At 38.4% G+C, this 16,678-nt stretch overlaps 1 protein-coding gene and 1 pseudogene across 7 annotated transcripts in view; one reads left to right on the top strand and one right to left on the bottom strand.

Annotated features, from left to right (window-relative positions):
* The window catches only part of Serac1 (serine active site containing 1), a 63,324-nt gene that overhangs the window by 18,923 nt on the left and 27,723 nt on the right, over positions 1 to 16,678 (bottom strand). For all 7 annotated transcript variants that reach the window (XM_048805902.1, XM_048805903.1, XM_048805904.1 and 4 more), the window contains 2 exons: positions 4,168 to 4,281; positions 1,918 to 2,080 (listed from right to left, as the gene is read on the bottom strand). In XM_048805902.1, coding sequence (XP_048661859.1) covers positions 1,918 to 2,080; positions 4,168 to 4,281 — 277 coding nt within the window. The remainder of the gene's footprint in view (positions 1 to 1,917; positions 2,081 to 4,167; positions 4,282 to 16,678) is intronic.
* On the top strand, positions 3,014 to 3,114 carry LOC125617652 (annotated as a pseudogene).

The following is a 16,678-nucleotide window of genomic DNA, read 5'->3' as shown; positions in this document are numbered from 1 at the left end:
TATGATTTTATTCTGGAAAACGTATTAAAATTTTTTTGAGTTTTTAAAAATGTATTTATTTGTTCTAATCAGTTATACATGACAGCAGAATGCTTTGATTCATTATACACAAATGGGGCACAATTTTTTACTTCTCTGGTTGTACCCAGAGTAGGGTCACACCATTCATGCAATCGGACATGTACCTGGAGTAATGATGTCCATCTCATTCACCAATGTCACTCTCTCTTGATGCATTATTTTACCTACATGAAATCATACTATCCCTCCTGTTCTGTGGCTGTATTGGTACTTCAGCAATGTCCTGGCATGCTCTGCACATACATAAACTTTATTCTTTGTAACTGCAGCATTCAGTGTGAGTACTGTTGATTATGTAACCATTGTTTCCAGTGGCAGACATTCAGGTTATTTTCAGTTTTTCCACACCCATACAAAAAACTCCAATAAATATTCTTATACAAAATGTTTAAGAACATCCATGGGTTTTTAGACAGGAGTGGGTCCAAGAAGCATTATTATTATTATTAGGCCAAATGGTATAAGCATCCTTCAAATAAACTCACAAATGGGATTAAGGCCTTTAAAAAAAGGGCTTTGTGCCATGTTAGACTGCCTTGCAGCCTTCCCTTTTCACCTTCTATTGTGTAAGGATGCAGCAAGAAGGCCCTCACCAGACACGAAATGCCAGCACCTTGATCTTCGACTTTCTAGTCTCCAGAACTGTGAGAAATAAATTTCTGTTCTTTATAAATTACCGAGCCTCAGGTATTCTATCATAGTAGCAGAAAATGAACTAAGACAACTATTACAAATAATAACAATTATCACAAAGTCTATAACATACTTTAGCAGAGAATGTAAATTACAGTGTCAAGAATCTCACAATAGGGCTGGGGATGTAGCTTAGTTGGTAGAGTGCTTGCCTCGCATGTACAAGGCTCTGGTTCAATCCTTAGCACCACAAAAAAAAAAAAAATCTCACAATAGCCAGAGGCAGTGGTGCACACCTGTCGTTCCAAATACTATGGAGGCTGAGGGAGAAGGACTACAAATTTGAAACCAGACTTAGAAATTTAGCAAAACCCTGGTTCAAAATTAAAAAAAAAAAAAAAAAAAAAAAAAAAAAAAATGCTGGGGTATAGCTCAGTGGTAAAGCATTCCTTGGTTCAAACCCCAACATAAAAAAAGGAATCCCTGTGCCCAACTGATGGGGAGGGAGGAAGGAAGGAGAGGGAAAGAAGGGCTCTCCCTCCTGTAGAATGCCAAATGCTGAAAAGCACACAGAGAGGACAGCTAGACCTGGAAAATCATCATCTTCTAGTCAAGGTGAAGGCTGACTCAGGCAGAAATTACAAGGAGCAGTATATTTTCCTGGTCTTAAGTTAGCTCCCCGTGGATGGGTTATTAGTTGCCAGGGGGAAAATACACTAATTTTCTACCCTACAGTGACCTCCTTTTGGTTTGATTATTCCTCTTGGTTAACCAAGTCACATTAAAAATTATATAAACAATTAAACAGAGACCATAGCAAACCTGCTCTCCTGTGACTGTGTACATTGATTACCTTAGATGTGGATTATCTGCAATCTCAAGAAATTCCTTGTCCTTACCAAAATAACATGCTCTAAGGACTCATAAAGTCTCTTGAAAAAGTAATGTACCACAAGAGGAAGTAATGGGAGCACCAAGGACTGGACAAAAAAATACTCAGGGGCTGGGGATGTGGCTCAAGTGGTAGCGCGTTCGCCTGGCATGCGTGCGGCCCGGGTTCGATCCTCAGCACCACATACAAACAAAGATGTTGTGTCCGCCGAAAACTAAAAAATAAATATTAAAAAATTCATATTCTCTCTCTCTCTCTCTCTCTCTCTCTCTCTAAAAAAAAAAATACTCAGCATATAATACTGACATTACCTGAGTGGACAATAGTAGAAAAAAGATGCTCATTCAAAGCCATGTTTCCAATGATCCGCATTATATTTCTCTGCACTTTTGGGCAGTCCCTGTGAAGTTGGTACAGCCTCTGAAGCAGCTGCAAGCCTCCACTGGCTTCGATTTTATCACAATGTGTGGGTATCTAGCATAGGAAATTAATGAAAGGTTACTCTATGTTGCACAATTCATTATACAAGATGACACAGCAAAATGACAGAGCCAGGTGGCTCCTACTCCAGGACAAAGTGGCAGACTACTCAAACTTCTGATCTGCTTACTACCTCAAAATCACTGAAACACTCCCAACAAGGCACATCTCACCAGGGCATCTAAAATTCTCATTTTTTTAAATTAAAAAAAATTTAAAAATCTAATATTCTTACAGTTATTATGCTTAGCTCTTGTTTGTAACCCTATGACGATGTCATTATACAAAATTGTTTCAATTTATTTTGATGCTCTGGCTTGAAACTATCTTAAAATGATTCACTAATCTTGAGAAATCTGCCACCTGATAACAGGAAATAGTCCTCTGTGCAAGCAGACAGATTTTGCTTTTGCAAATACGATTAACACAAATCATACAGATGTGCACACCTACACACTACTCTCCAAAATGCCCACAGCAATGGAGCTATCCCAAAACTCAGGAGTTGAAAACATGTTTACAGAGAAAGATCAAGTAGCCTGACGTGTGGAATGTGCCTATAATCCCAGCAATTTGGGAAGCTGAGGTAGAAGGATCACAAGCTGGAGTTCAGCCTCAGCAACTTAAAAGAGACCCTCAGCAACTTAGCAAGATCCTGACTCAAAATAAAATAAATGAATAAATAAAGACTGGCAATTTAGCCTAGTGGTGAAGCACCCCTGGATCAGTGTCTAGTATCCAAACAGAGGAGGGGGAGGAGTCATGTAAAAATAAAGGGACTTGAAACTTTAATGGATAAAAGAGAAAGAAAACCAAAGGAAATGTGTATATATAGGTAAAGTAACAGACCTGACCACATCATTATAGTCAACAAGAACATTACAGGTTTGTTGCTTTATTCTTTTAAAAATTAAACCACCAGTGCTCACTTTGGGAAAATAAACCCTGAAATTGGAACCATACAGAGAAGATTAGCATGGCCCCTGAGCAAGAAAGACATGCAAATTCATGAAGCATTCCTTTTTTTTTTTGGTATCAGTATCAGGGATTGAACTCGGGGGCACTCGACCACTGAGCCACATCCCCAGCCCCATTTTGTATTTTATTTAGAGACAGAGTCTCCCTGAGTTGCTTAGTACCTCGCCATTGCTGAGGCTGGCTTTGAACTCATGATCCTCCTGCCTCAGCCTCCTAAGACACTGGGATTACAAGCATGTGCCACCGCATCCAGCTCATTTCATATACCCAATGATTATGTATAACCATAAAGCTCTAATAATAAAAAAAAGCTTCTTTAAAAATTAAATTAAATTTAACCATAATCATGCCTGTAGGCCCCACTATTTGGGAGGCTGAGGCAGGAGGATTGTTTGAGCTTACAAGTTGAAGACCAGCCTGGGAACATAAAAATATTCCTTATCAAAAATAGAAAACAAAATAACAAAAACTGTGATCATGACAGAAAGGTTCCATAATGCCAAAAAGTTTTTAAATCATTGATATATGGGCTGGGGTTGTGGCTCAGTGGTGGAACACTTGTCAGCACCTGTGGGGCACTGGGTTCGATCCTCAGCACCACATAAAAATAAATAAATAAAATAAAGGTATTGTGTCCATCTGCAACTAAAACAAATTAAAAACTTTTAAACAATCATTGCTATGTGCTACAGTTATAATTCACATGTATGATCATCTAAGAGTTCCTTCTCCCCCCCCCCATATTCCAAGTCTCTGACAGATATTCTAATGGAAATTATATGGTGATATGTGTGAAAAATCAGAGAATGGCAATAGAAGACAGCATAATCAAAGGCAAATGCCACATTTAGACAATGGGTTGCTTGCTTTATACACAATTAAAAATCTTTAGAAATATCTAGCAAAAAATTACATTCATGCACTGGTATTAAATTATGGTTATTAATTCTAAATTAGAATAGGAAAATAAGAAGTATAAAACAAATGAAAAAAATTTTAACCTTTTAGAATAAAGGAAGATTATTTCCCTTCTATGAACTAATCTACAAATTTTTTTCAATGTAACCATAAAAGGTAAACCACATTTTGAAAATGCAAGTTACCTCTGAATGTTTTACTATAGCTTCTAAACAGAACGTTTCCACTGTAGCTGAAGGAACTTCTCCAAAACTTTCAGCATAAGGAAGTCCATTTCCTCCAAAACACCATAAACCACCCTGAAATTAAGATAATTGAAATTTTTACTAAAATGTGACCAATATTTTTTGATTAACAAAAATAAATCTCTGAACTACATACAGTATTAGAAAATTCTAACATGTAAAGAACTCAAGATATTTTGGAAACTTAAAGGAAACTTTATATAAACTTATGTTGCTTATTAGAATAGCAAACACAGGGAATTATCCCAGAAGAGAACAATTTTTGCATCCTTTCCCATTCTTTCCTCTTTGTCCTTTGATCGGAAAATGTGAAGATTAGCAATTAATTCTTTTAGATTAATTTATTTATTTTAATTAGGTATATATGCAGCAGAATGAATTTTGATTCATTGTATACAATTGTAGCACAACTTTTCAGTTCTCTGGTTGTACAAGATGTAGCCTCACACCATATGTCCAGTCATACATGTACTTAGGGTAATGATGTCCATTTCATTCTACTATTTTTCCTGCCCCATGCCCCTCCCCAACCTTTCCTCTCCTTTGTTCAATCAAAGTTCCTCCATTTTTCCCATGCTCCCCCCTCCCCACCCCACCCCCTTTATGGATCAGCATCCACTTATAAGAGAGAACATTCGGCGTTTGGTTTTGGGGGATTGGCTTACTTCGCTTAGCATGATATTCTCCAACTCCATCCATTTACCTGCAAATGCCATAATTCCATTCTCTTTTAATGCTGAGTAATATTTCATTGTGTATATATACCACAGTTTCTTTATCCATTCATTTATTGAAGGGCATCTAGGTTGCTTCCACAATTTAGCTATTGTGAATTGATCTGCTATAAACATTGATGTGGCTGTGTTACTAATTCTTTATCAAGTAAGAAAGGCTCAGGACTGATCATAAAGTTCTAGTGTTATCTATTTCAGAACCCAGTAATTCATAGAATATGTTATTGTTCAGGACATGCTAACAAATCTACTGAAAATCTAATAATAAATTTTTTTAAAAAGTAAAAGCATTATCAGGCAAATTAAAAATAATGACTATGATGATAATGGTCATTGATGTTTTAATTCTTCCCAAGTTCAAATTCAAGTTCATATGGAAAAATAATTAGGATAATTACAAAACAGAAGAGTACTGAGCATTATTCCTAGTAGATATTAAAACAGAGAGAAAAAAAATTAAAGGATAATTTCCAATCTTACCACAGATCAAGGACTGTCCTAATATGCAACACTCTCCTGTAATCAGTGTGAAACAGACCAACACATGGCATGGAAATAGGCCAAGGATCAAACAGAATGCTCATAGGAAAAGAAATACAATGCCTTTAAAATATGAAACAGTGTTCAACATTGGTCACAACAGGCACACCAACTGAAAAGACACTGAAAAACATTTTCATCCACCAGATGGGTAAGGTTCTGGAGGGGAAGGCACCCTTATTACCCTGCAGCTAATAATATCAATGGCATAACTTGAGAGAACAACTGGACATCAGCCATCAAAATGACAAGTGCCCATGCCTTTTAACCATTTATCCTGACCAAATACACATGGGCAAAATGAAAGATACAAAGCTTTTTCCCTGAAGCCCTGTTCAGAAGAACAAAAGACTGAAACCAGGCTAGGCTAGGGCTCAGTGGTAGAGCACTTGCCTGGCATGTGTGAGGCACTGGGTTTGATCCTCAGCACCAAAAATAATAAATAAATAAAAGTATCATGTCCATTTACAACTAAAAAAAAATTTTAAAAAAGACTGAAATCATCCAATATCCATCAACAGGGGTTCAGTTAAATAAATTATGGTGCAGTTTTAGGTATAAAAATTTTGAGTATCTTCACATATTGGTATATACCAATCTCCAAGAAAACCCTATATAGGAAAAAGTATGTTTAGAACAGTGTGTGCCATGTGTTGTACCATTTATGTAAAAGTGTGTGTGTGTGTGTGTGTGTGAGAGAGAGAGAGAGAGAGAGGGAGAGAGAGAGAGAGAGGGAGAGAGGGAGGATGGGTTACGGTATGAGAGATGGAAGGGATTAAAAGAAGACTTACTGAATCTCTTTTTGAAATCCTTCACCTTGAACTAAGGATCATAACTGTGTGCATACAGACCACGTGCTGACAATTACAAGATAATGCCTTTCAAAAATACCTATAGAGCTGGATGTGGTGGCATACACCAGGAATACTCAGCAGGCTGAGACAGGATGGAAAGTTCAAGACCAGCCTCAGCAACTTAGCGAGACTATGTCTCAAAATAAAATAAAAAGGGCTGGGGGTGTGGCTCAGTGGTACAGCACCCTTAGGTTCAATTCCCAAAACCACTCCCCCACCTCAAAACAAATGCATACATAAAGTCCAATGTTTTCTATAGAAAATAATATCTTTGGCTGGGCGCGGTGGCGCATGCCTATAATCCCAGTGGCTTGGGGAGGCAGGAAGGTCATGAGCTCAAAGTTAGCCTCAGCAATGGCAAGGTGCTGAGCTACTCAGTAAGACCCTATCTCTAAATAAAATACAAAATAGGGTTGGGGATGTGGCTCAGTGGTTGAGTATCCCTGAGTTCAATCCCCAGTACCAAAAAAGAAAGAAAGAAAAACATCTTTAAGATTCTGTATTTTCACAATAGTGAAGCTATGGAGCCAACCTAGGTGTCCTTCAACAGATAAATGGATAAAGAAAATGTGGTATATATACACAATGGAATGTGGAGAGAGGAGGATAGGAATAGGAAAGACAGTAAAATAAATCTAACAATTTTCCTACGTACAGATATGAAAACACCTAAGTGAATCCTACCATCGTGTACACTCACAGAATGGTGTCCTAATTAGAATAAGATATATTCCATGCTTGTATATTATCAAAATGGATTCTACTGTCAAGTACAACTGAAAAGAAACAATTTAAAAAAAAATTCTGCATTTTGAGATAGTTCATAATGTTCATGTCTCAGCAAACCAACTAAATGTTCAAAGGAATTTTGGGCCACTTTATAATTTCTATTCATGCCTTCTTCTCCAATATAGTATATGTTTTTTTCCAAGATTACATGCTTGCAGGTAAAAAAATTCACACTTATTCAATTAAGTAATTGTGAAGAGACTAGCTCATTGAAAGTCATTCTCTTCTCTGACAGAGATAATGATAAATATTGGATTGGAAGATTTGGGGGGATGGGATTTTTTTGGGGGGGTGCTAGGGATCAAACCCAGGCAAGTGAGCCTGCAAGGCAAGTACTCTACCACTGAGTTATACCTCCAGCCACCATAAGGGTGTGTGTGTGTGTGTGTGTGTGTGTGTGTATGTTTTAAAGATTTATCAACACATCCTAGCATGTCCACGGTCCTGAGTTCAATTCCCAGAAACACAGGGAAAATTAAAAAAAAAAACCTGACTCCCCCAAACCTTTCTCCCCACTTTGTATACTAAAATCACCTGACTGCTTTCTACACTAAATACCCCAAGGAAAGAAAGGAGCCAAGGTAAAGAAAAACATGCAGGATTTTAGTTTTTCTTGATCATTTCTGTGGCGTGAAATAACAGTGCAATTCCAATTCCACTGTTGCTGTTGGCAAACTGGTGAGCCGGCAGGTTGTGTGGCAGTAAGCATGGGCAAAAGGGAGGAATGTAGAGGTGCTCGGTCCTGGGATGGCTATGTGGACTGCATTCTAACTCCTAACATGAAAACACACATACAACTGCTACTTTATCACTGGATTAAAATATAACAGGAGTAAATAAATTCATAAAGATTTAAGAAATGCTATATCAAATTCTAGATGCAACCAAAAAAAATGAATTAAGGATTAAAGAAATGCATAGGAAAAGCTGAAGAGTGAATGTTCACAATGAAGGGTAAGGTATAAAAATTTAAAAACAGCTTACTAAAGTATAAGAGAAAACATCAACAAAGTAGGTACTAAAGCACTTATATCTATATTATATATCAATCATAGGTATGTCCAAGTATTTTATGTAGAAATTTTAAAAATTATGATCCTCAAAATGAGTCTCAATGTCACTTTGATTTAACAGGGTATTTTTCACTTGTCAACAAGTTTTTAACAGCAGAATGATTTAATACATTAAATGGATGTCTTCTTACCACATAATCTAAGTCCAGTTAAGCATAATCTTTAGGATTACTTTTATTTTTGTCATGTAAAAGTACTTTGATTAATAATGGAAATATCACACTTGTTATTTATTTAAGCTACATATAAATCTGGGCCGATCTAGCTCTTTTAGCAATATTATGGCTCTTTATTTGATGTATACTTATGAGGAAATATTAGGTGTGAAATTCTGTACTTGGTACTGGGGAGGTTACTGACTACTGGGAGAGAATTAAATAAATAAGCAAGCAAATGAAAATATAAATAAAGAATGGGAAACATGCTATGAAGGGCACTATAAGCAATGGACATTTGAGATACGAGGAAGGTCTCGGAGGAGCTTCCTTGCTGAATCTGCAGGCTGATAGGGAGGCAGCATGTGACATGTACCCAGAGGCATGGGGTTCCAGACAGAGAGAGCACAGGGAGCTACACAGTCAGCAAGTTCAAGGAATGGAGAGGAGGCCAGGTGGCAGAAGCACAGTGAGCACAAGGGAGAGTGGGAAGAACAGGTCAGAAGGCAGTGAAGACATAAAGCTCAAGCCAGCCAAGGCAAAGGCAGTTGAGAGGTATGACAGTTGAGAGGCAGTTGAGAGGTAGGTCTACACTCCTAGGAAAAAAGCACTTCGAAATGAGCAGATTCACCCATAGCCAGAGTCAGGGCTGGGGGTTATGAGGATGACAGTGGTGTGTTCATTCCTTGAACTGCACAGGTTGCATGCAGGAACTTGGAAAAGCAAGGATGCCTGCCCATCTATCTGAAAGCAAGCTCACAGCCTCACGTTCTGCGTAAACATTTATGTCTTTATGCAGGTTTCCACATCCTCTGGCATTCAAGAAACCTCCATCCATAGCATCATATCACTTAGCTTTCCCAATTCTTGGTATTTTCCCCAAAGATCTAAAGTCAGCATAGCAATACAGCCACCTCAATACTTACTGCAGCACAATTCACAATAGCTAAATTATGGAATCAACCCAGGTGCCCACCAATAGATGAATGAATGCATTGAACTGGGAGTCAGCAAAGGAAACAATCAAGAGAGAGCCTACAGAATGAGGGAAAAATCTTTGCCACCTACCCCTCAGATAAAGCATTAATCTCCAGGATATAAAGAACTCAAAAAACTTAACACCAAAACAATTAATAACCCAATCAATAAATGGGCAAAGGAACTGAACAGAGACACTTCACAAAAGATGAAATATGATCACTCAATAAATATATAAAAAAATGTTCAACATCTCTAGCAATTAGAGAAATGAAATCAAAACTACTCTAAGATTTCATCTCACTCCAGTCAGAATGGCAATTATAAGGAATACAAGTAATAAAAAATATCAGTGAGGATGTGGGGAAAAGGTACACTCATATGTTGCTGGTAGGACTGCAAATTGGTGCCCAAAGGACTTAAAGTCAGCATACTACAATGATTTGGCCACATCAATATTTATAGCAATTCAATTCACTATAGCTAAGCTATGGAAGTAACCTAAGGGCCTTCAACAGATAAATGGATAAAGAAAATGTGGTATATATATACAGTGGAATATTACTCAGCTATAAAGAAGAATAAAATTATGGCATGTACCAGTAAATGGATGGAGTTGGAGAATATCATGCTAAGTGAAATAAGCCAATCTCAAAAACCCAAAGTCCAAATGTTCTCTCTGACATGCAGATACTAACACACAATAATGGGGAGGGGGAGAACAGAAGTTCATTGGATTAGACAAACGGGAATGAAGGGATGGGTCAGGGGTTGGGAATAGGAAAAAGAGTAGAATGAATCAGACATAACTTTCCTATGTTCATATATGAATACACAACCAGTGTAACTCCACATTACGCTCAATCACAAAAATGGGATCCTAATTAGAATAAATTATACTCCATGTATATATAATACATCAAAATACACTCTACTGTTATGTATATCTAAAAAGAATTAAAGAAAACATCGCCAACAAAAAAAATGCTGATGTATATACATAATGGAGTTCAACTCAACCATAAAGAAGAATGAAACTATGGCATTTGCCAGCAAAGAGATGGAAATGGAGAATATCATGTTAAGTGAAATAAGCCAAACTCAGAAACTCAAAGGTCAAATGTTTTCTCTTATACATGGAAGCCAGAGTAAAATAAAGGAAAGGGGAGGGAAAGATAGGCCATCATAAAGATAAAGGGAAGAGGGCTGGGGTCATGGCTCAATGGTAGAGTGCTTGCCTACCACGTGCAAGGTGCTGGGTTCGATCCTCAGTACCACATATAAATAAATAAATTTATTTTTTTAAAAAGAATAACTTCTAAAAAAAAGATAAAGGGAAGATCAGTAATGTAGAAGAGGAGATTGAAAGGCAGAGTGAAGGGATGGGTAAAAGAAGATAAGACAGAATGAATGCTTAAAAAATCATGTTATGTGCATATAGAAATATACTGCAGGGAACCTCACCTTTATGCATAAGTAAAAAGAACCAATCAAATATAAATAAATAGATCAGCGAAAACTCTAGGAGAGTAGAGGAAGGAGAATGGTAAAGGGGAGAGAAGACGAAAGGAAAAGGGAGAACATCATGAACTGAAATCAAATTCTGTGCATGTATAAGTTTGTCAGGATAAACCCAACTACTATTATAACTTTAAAGCACTAATTAAAAAAAAAAGAAAAAGGAGGAGGAGGAGGAAAGAAATCTCCATCCTTAAATTGTCTGCTGGGTCTTAACTCTACCATCATACACGCTATGTTTACGGAGATCCACATCAGAAGCAAATCTTCATAAAAGGACTTCAGACCCTAAAGACTAAGCTAATTTCATAGAGATTCTAGGAAGTTACAGGGGTTAACTTCCTGTGAAGCCACTTACACCTACCCCAGGCCACAGGTCCTCTTCCAGTTCCACGTCCCCTCCCCTCCACCTACTTTCCCTCCCTCTGTCCTGGCTCCTTCCTCCTCTGTAGAGGACTCTAGAAACCAGACCCTGAGTTCATGGAGGGCTCTGTATGGTGCAGGGAGGGGTCAAACAGTCAGGTGTCCCTATATATGAACAGGTATGCTTCATATATATCTATATATATGAAGCATACCTGTTTGTAGGGCATGATGTAACATGTGGGGCATGTTGCATCAGAAAAGAGGAAACCTAACTTGCTAACTTGCTACCTGCTTCCCGGTCCTGGGGCCACGTGTGGCTAAGATGGCACCTGGCAATCAGCCAGGAGGCGGTGCTGTGGGTGGTGACGAAAAATCAGATGACATTTAGGATAGGCTCAGAACCCTTCCGGGGGCACCCCCCTCCCATTACGGCCTGTAGGATGGATGTAAATGAACTCTCCCCACCCTGCTGACCTTTATCCTGATTGGATCCTGTACATTATATTAGCTGTGTGGGTTTTCTCAATATGGGAGATCCTGCTTTGACTGATCTCCTTGGCCCTTCTGATAGTCCTCCGGTGAGGGAGGGCGAGGGAGGGCTGGGTGCTGGAGGCCAGTCGACCTTTGCCTTTCTTGGCTAGTCCTGGTCTCGGGCGTGCTTTCCCCATCTCTCCCGCAGGTCAGGAGGAAACAGAGGGCTAAAAACCCCCACATCTGTTCTGTGTGTACAGTAAGGGACACCTGATAATTCTGGACCACAAGATTTTAGCTGGACCATTCTTACACCAAGCCCCTAAAAGCCTTGTGATGGGAAACCCTCTTGATGCACCCTATCCACTGTTCTCCAGACTCCAGACAGATTGACAATAACATCAAAAATAAATCTCTGGGGCTGGGGTTGTGGCTCAGTGGTGGAGCGCTAGCTAGCATGTGCCAGGTGCTGGGTTTGATCCTCAACACCACATAAAAATAAACAAATAAAACAAAGGTATTGTGTCCAACCACAACTAAAAATAAATAAATAAATCTCCATTCATAATGGTTATGCTTCTGGTCCCCAGTTGTTCCTTCAGGCACGTAAGGTCCTCTTAGGGAGACTGTACACGGGGACAAGGTGACTGACTCCAAGCATCCAGATGGCAACCTGGACTCTGACTTCAATAAACCACAGGTGTGACTCTGTCAGCAGTAGAAAGCACAGATATTTTCATATCACATCACATTTGTCACAGCCATCTGATAAGGTCATTATAACTTATTATTCCTTTGAATGTCAATTATCAGACAGAGAAGTTGCATTTTCTCATACTGATGATCCAGAATCTACACTGCTTTTCAGAATTCCCTAGTAATAACTATTTGAGATCAATACATGAGCATATTAGTCTATATTTTCATGGTCTTATTCAGCTAAGCATAAAAGCATTCACACTGATATACAATTAAAACGTAAAATTTACATATTAAATTGAGACATATAAAGCTTCCACTTTCCCCAGCTCCTTCCACTGAAAGGGTCTAAAAGCAACATTATTAGCAATGAGCTTACCTATCCCAGAGCTTGGCTTCTAAATTCAACCAGACCTAAAATGAACTAGAATTTCTTTAAGAATAAACTGATCCCAGTACCACAGCAAGAAATGTTTAAAATGATCCAAAAAATAAGGAGTACTCCAAAAATAACACAGATATTCCAAAAGACATGGAGCCAACCTGAAAGGGCTCCTCCCTCAGCCAAATATGGGATATTCTAAATATCATCATCTCTAGCAAATCAATATAATAATGTATGAGCCTATAAGGATAAGAAACTAAGAATGCAAGAAAAATGGAAGGATGAATAAGGAGGGAAAGCTTTTCCTTACAGTAGAATACTAACTTGTGAGTAAGAAATAATCCAAATGGAGAAAAAACACTATTTTTTTTCCCCATACAAGGGTGATACTAAGACCACGGGCTGGAAGTTTGAAGCACAGAAAAATCTCATAGTCTCAAAGTATCTCCTTTCTCTACAGATCTCATATTCATTACAAATATAAAAACATTAACATTAAAGCAGAGAAATCTGGCAGATGTCACTTTAAGCAACTGGACAAAGTTAACATCTGCAACAGGGGGAGGAACTGGCATCATGGGCTTCTGAATGTGATGCACTGAGGAGGATACAAAACCACCAGGGTCATATCCCTGTAATAAATGCACATCTGAACCTAATCATAGAGAAGTGTAAGACACTAGACTGAAGGGCGTTCTATAAACCACTCCTCAAAGACAGGGATGAGATGGAAATTAATGCTGAAGAAATTTCCCAGATACGCGACTAAAGAGACAAGATCAAAACATGGGATGCTTAATCCTAGTCTAGTTCTTGGATCATATTGTTATTTTTTTAATACCTTTATTTTGTTTATTTATTTATTTATTTATTTTTATTAATGTGGTGCTGGGGGTCAAACCCAGTGCCTCATGCATGCTAAGCAAACATTCTATCACTGAGCCATAACCCCAGCCCTGGATCATATTCTTTTTTTTTTTTAATATTTAATTTTTAGTTGTAGGTAGACACACAATATCTTTATTTCATTTTTATGTGGTGCTTAGGATTGAACCCAGTGCCTCATGTGTGCTAGGCAAGTGCGCTACCACTGCATAGTACTGGCACCAAAACAGGCCAGTAAACCAATGGTACAGATTAGAGGACTCAGAGACTAACCCACAAAATTACAATTATCTTATATTAAACAAAGGTGCCCAAAACATGCACTGGAGAAAAGATAGCACCTTCAACAAATGGTGCTGGGAAAACTGGAAATCCATATGCAACAAAATGAAATTGAACCCCTATCTCTCACCATGCACAAAACTTAACTGAAAATGGATCAAGGACCTAGGAATTAAACCAGAGACTCTGCATCTAATAGAAGAAAAAGTAGGCCCTAATCTTCATCATGTGGGATTAAGCCCAACTTCCTTAATAAGACTCCTATTGCACAAGAATTAAAAATAAGAATCAATAAATGGGATGGATTCAAACTAAAAAGTTTTTTCTCAGCAAAAGAAACAATCTGTGAGATAAACAGAGAGTCTACATCCTGGGAGCAAATTTTTACCCCTCACACATCAGATAGAGCACTAATCTCTAGGGTATATAAAGAACTCAAGAAGCTAAGCACCAAAAAAACAAATAACCCAATCAATAAATGGGCCAAGGACCAGAACAGACACTTCTCAGAAGAGGATATAAAATCAACCAACAAATATATGAAAAAATGCTCACCTCTAGCAATCAGAGAAATGCAAATCAAAACTACTCTAAGATATCATCTCACTCCAGTCAGAATAGCAGCTATTATGAAGACAAACAACAACAACTGTTGGTGAGGATGTAGGGAAAAAGGTACACTCATACATTGCTGGTGGGATTGCAAATTTGGTGCAGCCAATTTGGAAAGCAGTATGGAGATTCCTTGGAAATCTGGGAATGGAACCACCATTTGACCCAGCTATTCCTCTTCTCAGACTATACCCAAAGGACTTAAAAAAGAATACTACAGGGACACAGCCACATCAATGTTTACAGCACCACAATTCACAATAGCTAAACTGTGGGGTCAATCTAGATGGCCTTCAGTGGATGAATGCATAAAAAAATTGTGGCATTTATACACAATGGAATATTACTCAACATTAAAAAAGAACAAAATAATGGCATTTGCAGGTAAATGGATGGCATTGGAGAAGTCAGCCAATCCCCAAAAAACAAATGCCGAATGTTTTCTCTGATATAAGGGGGGTGACTCAGAGTGAGGTAGGGAGGGAGAGTATGGGAGGATTAGATTAATTCTAGATCGGAAGAGGCATGGGCGGGAAAGGAAGGGGGAAGGGGATTAGCAAGGATGGTGGAATGTGATGGTCATCATTATACAAAGTACATGTATGAAGACTTGAAGTGGGTGTCAACATACCTTATATACAAACAGAGATAAGAAAAATTGTAGTATATATGTGTATTGAGAATTGTAATGCAAAAAAAAAGTACATGTATAATGGCATAAATTGACATGAACATACTTTATATACAGAGATACGAAAAATTGTGCTCTATATATGTAACAAGGATTGTAATGCATTCCACTGTTGTCATGTATTTTTAAAAAATAATAAAATCAATTAAAAAAAATGGTCATATGAGGGCTGGGGCTGTGGCTCAGTGATAGAGCGCTCGTCTCTCATGTGTAAGGTCCAGGGTTCAATCCTCAGTACCACATAAATAAAAGTATTGTGTCACCTACAACTAAAAAAATAATTTAAAAAAAAGTCATGAATTACTTTTTCAGACATCAGTCTGCTAGTGAAAAATCTTTAAAATGAGCCAAATGAGATGGGTAGGGGAAGGGGTTAGAAAAGGGGCTGAAGCTATGACTTTTGGGTAAAGTGGCACAGTGGCATTAAAGCACTTTCTCTCTTTTCACTTGGAAAATGTTAGGAAATGTAAAAACAGAACCTTATAAAAGGTAGAGGAATACTAACCACCCAGTAACCAGGTGAGGAATCAGGGAATGGCATGGGAATGTAGCAGAGGGGCTGCAGCAGAGCACAGCAGAGCACCCAAGTGTCCATCATGACCCTGTCTATAAATAGCCTGGACATGGCCATGCCCAAACTATCAAGTGTTAAACAGGGCCTGCCAAAATTTTCCCTGGCTTCCAGATGAAAAGGAGAGCCTGAGAATAAAAAGGGAAACATAGATTTAGGTAAGAAACTACTGAGAATAACAGGCCCATTCTTGAGCACAAATAACAAAAGAAAAAAATGTATAAATCTAACTTCTTCAAAACTTAAAATATTGAGCTGGTTATGGTGGCACCTGCCTATAGTTCCAGCTACTCAGGAGAATGAGACAGGAGAATTGCAAGTTCAAGGCCAGACTGGGCAACTTAGTGAGACCCTGACTTAAAAAAACAAAAACAAACGAACAACTTGTACAAGAATGTTGATATTGGGAAATAATAAAAAATACACATTTGGTCTCTGCCCTGGTTCCTGAGAGACAGCTCCTAAAACTCTTGGAATCTCCAGAGTGAGAAGAGTACCTTTGTATGCTAATGAGATGACTGGTGGCTAGGGTCCCCATATAGCTTCAGGAAGGGGCTAGTAACCAAAAAGACCAAGGTAGCATTAGAGGGTTGGGAGTTTCAGCAGCCAAACCCAAACCTTTGGGAGAGAGAGGGGCTTAAAGATTGGGCCCATCACCTGCAGCCAATCATGTTGTCAATTGTGCCAATATAATGAGCCTCCATAAAACCCCAAAAGGACAGGGTTCAGAACATGTGGTGCTTCCTGAGGGGTGTGCAGAAGGCATGGATACTCTGTGCTCCTTCCCACCCCGTGCCCTTGGCATCCCTTCCATCTGACTATTCTCTCGTGTCCTTTATAATAAATTG

Source organism: Marmota marmota, unplaced genomic scaffold (genome assembly GCF_001458135.2).
Source record: "Marmota marmota marmota unplaced genomic scaffold, marMar, whole genome shotgun sequence".
Lineage (NCBI taxonomy): Eukaryota > Metazoa > Chordata > Mammalia > Rodentia > Sciuridae > Marmota > Marmota marmota.
The sequence above is the reverse complement of the archived record's forward strand: the minus strand, read 5'-3'. Positions and strand labels throughout refer to the sequence as shown.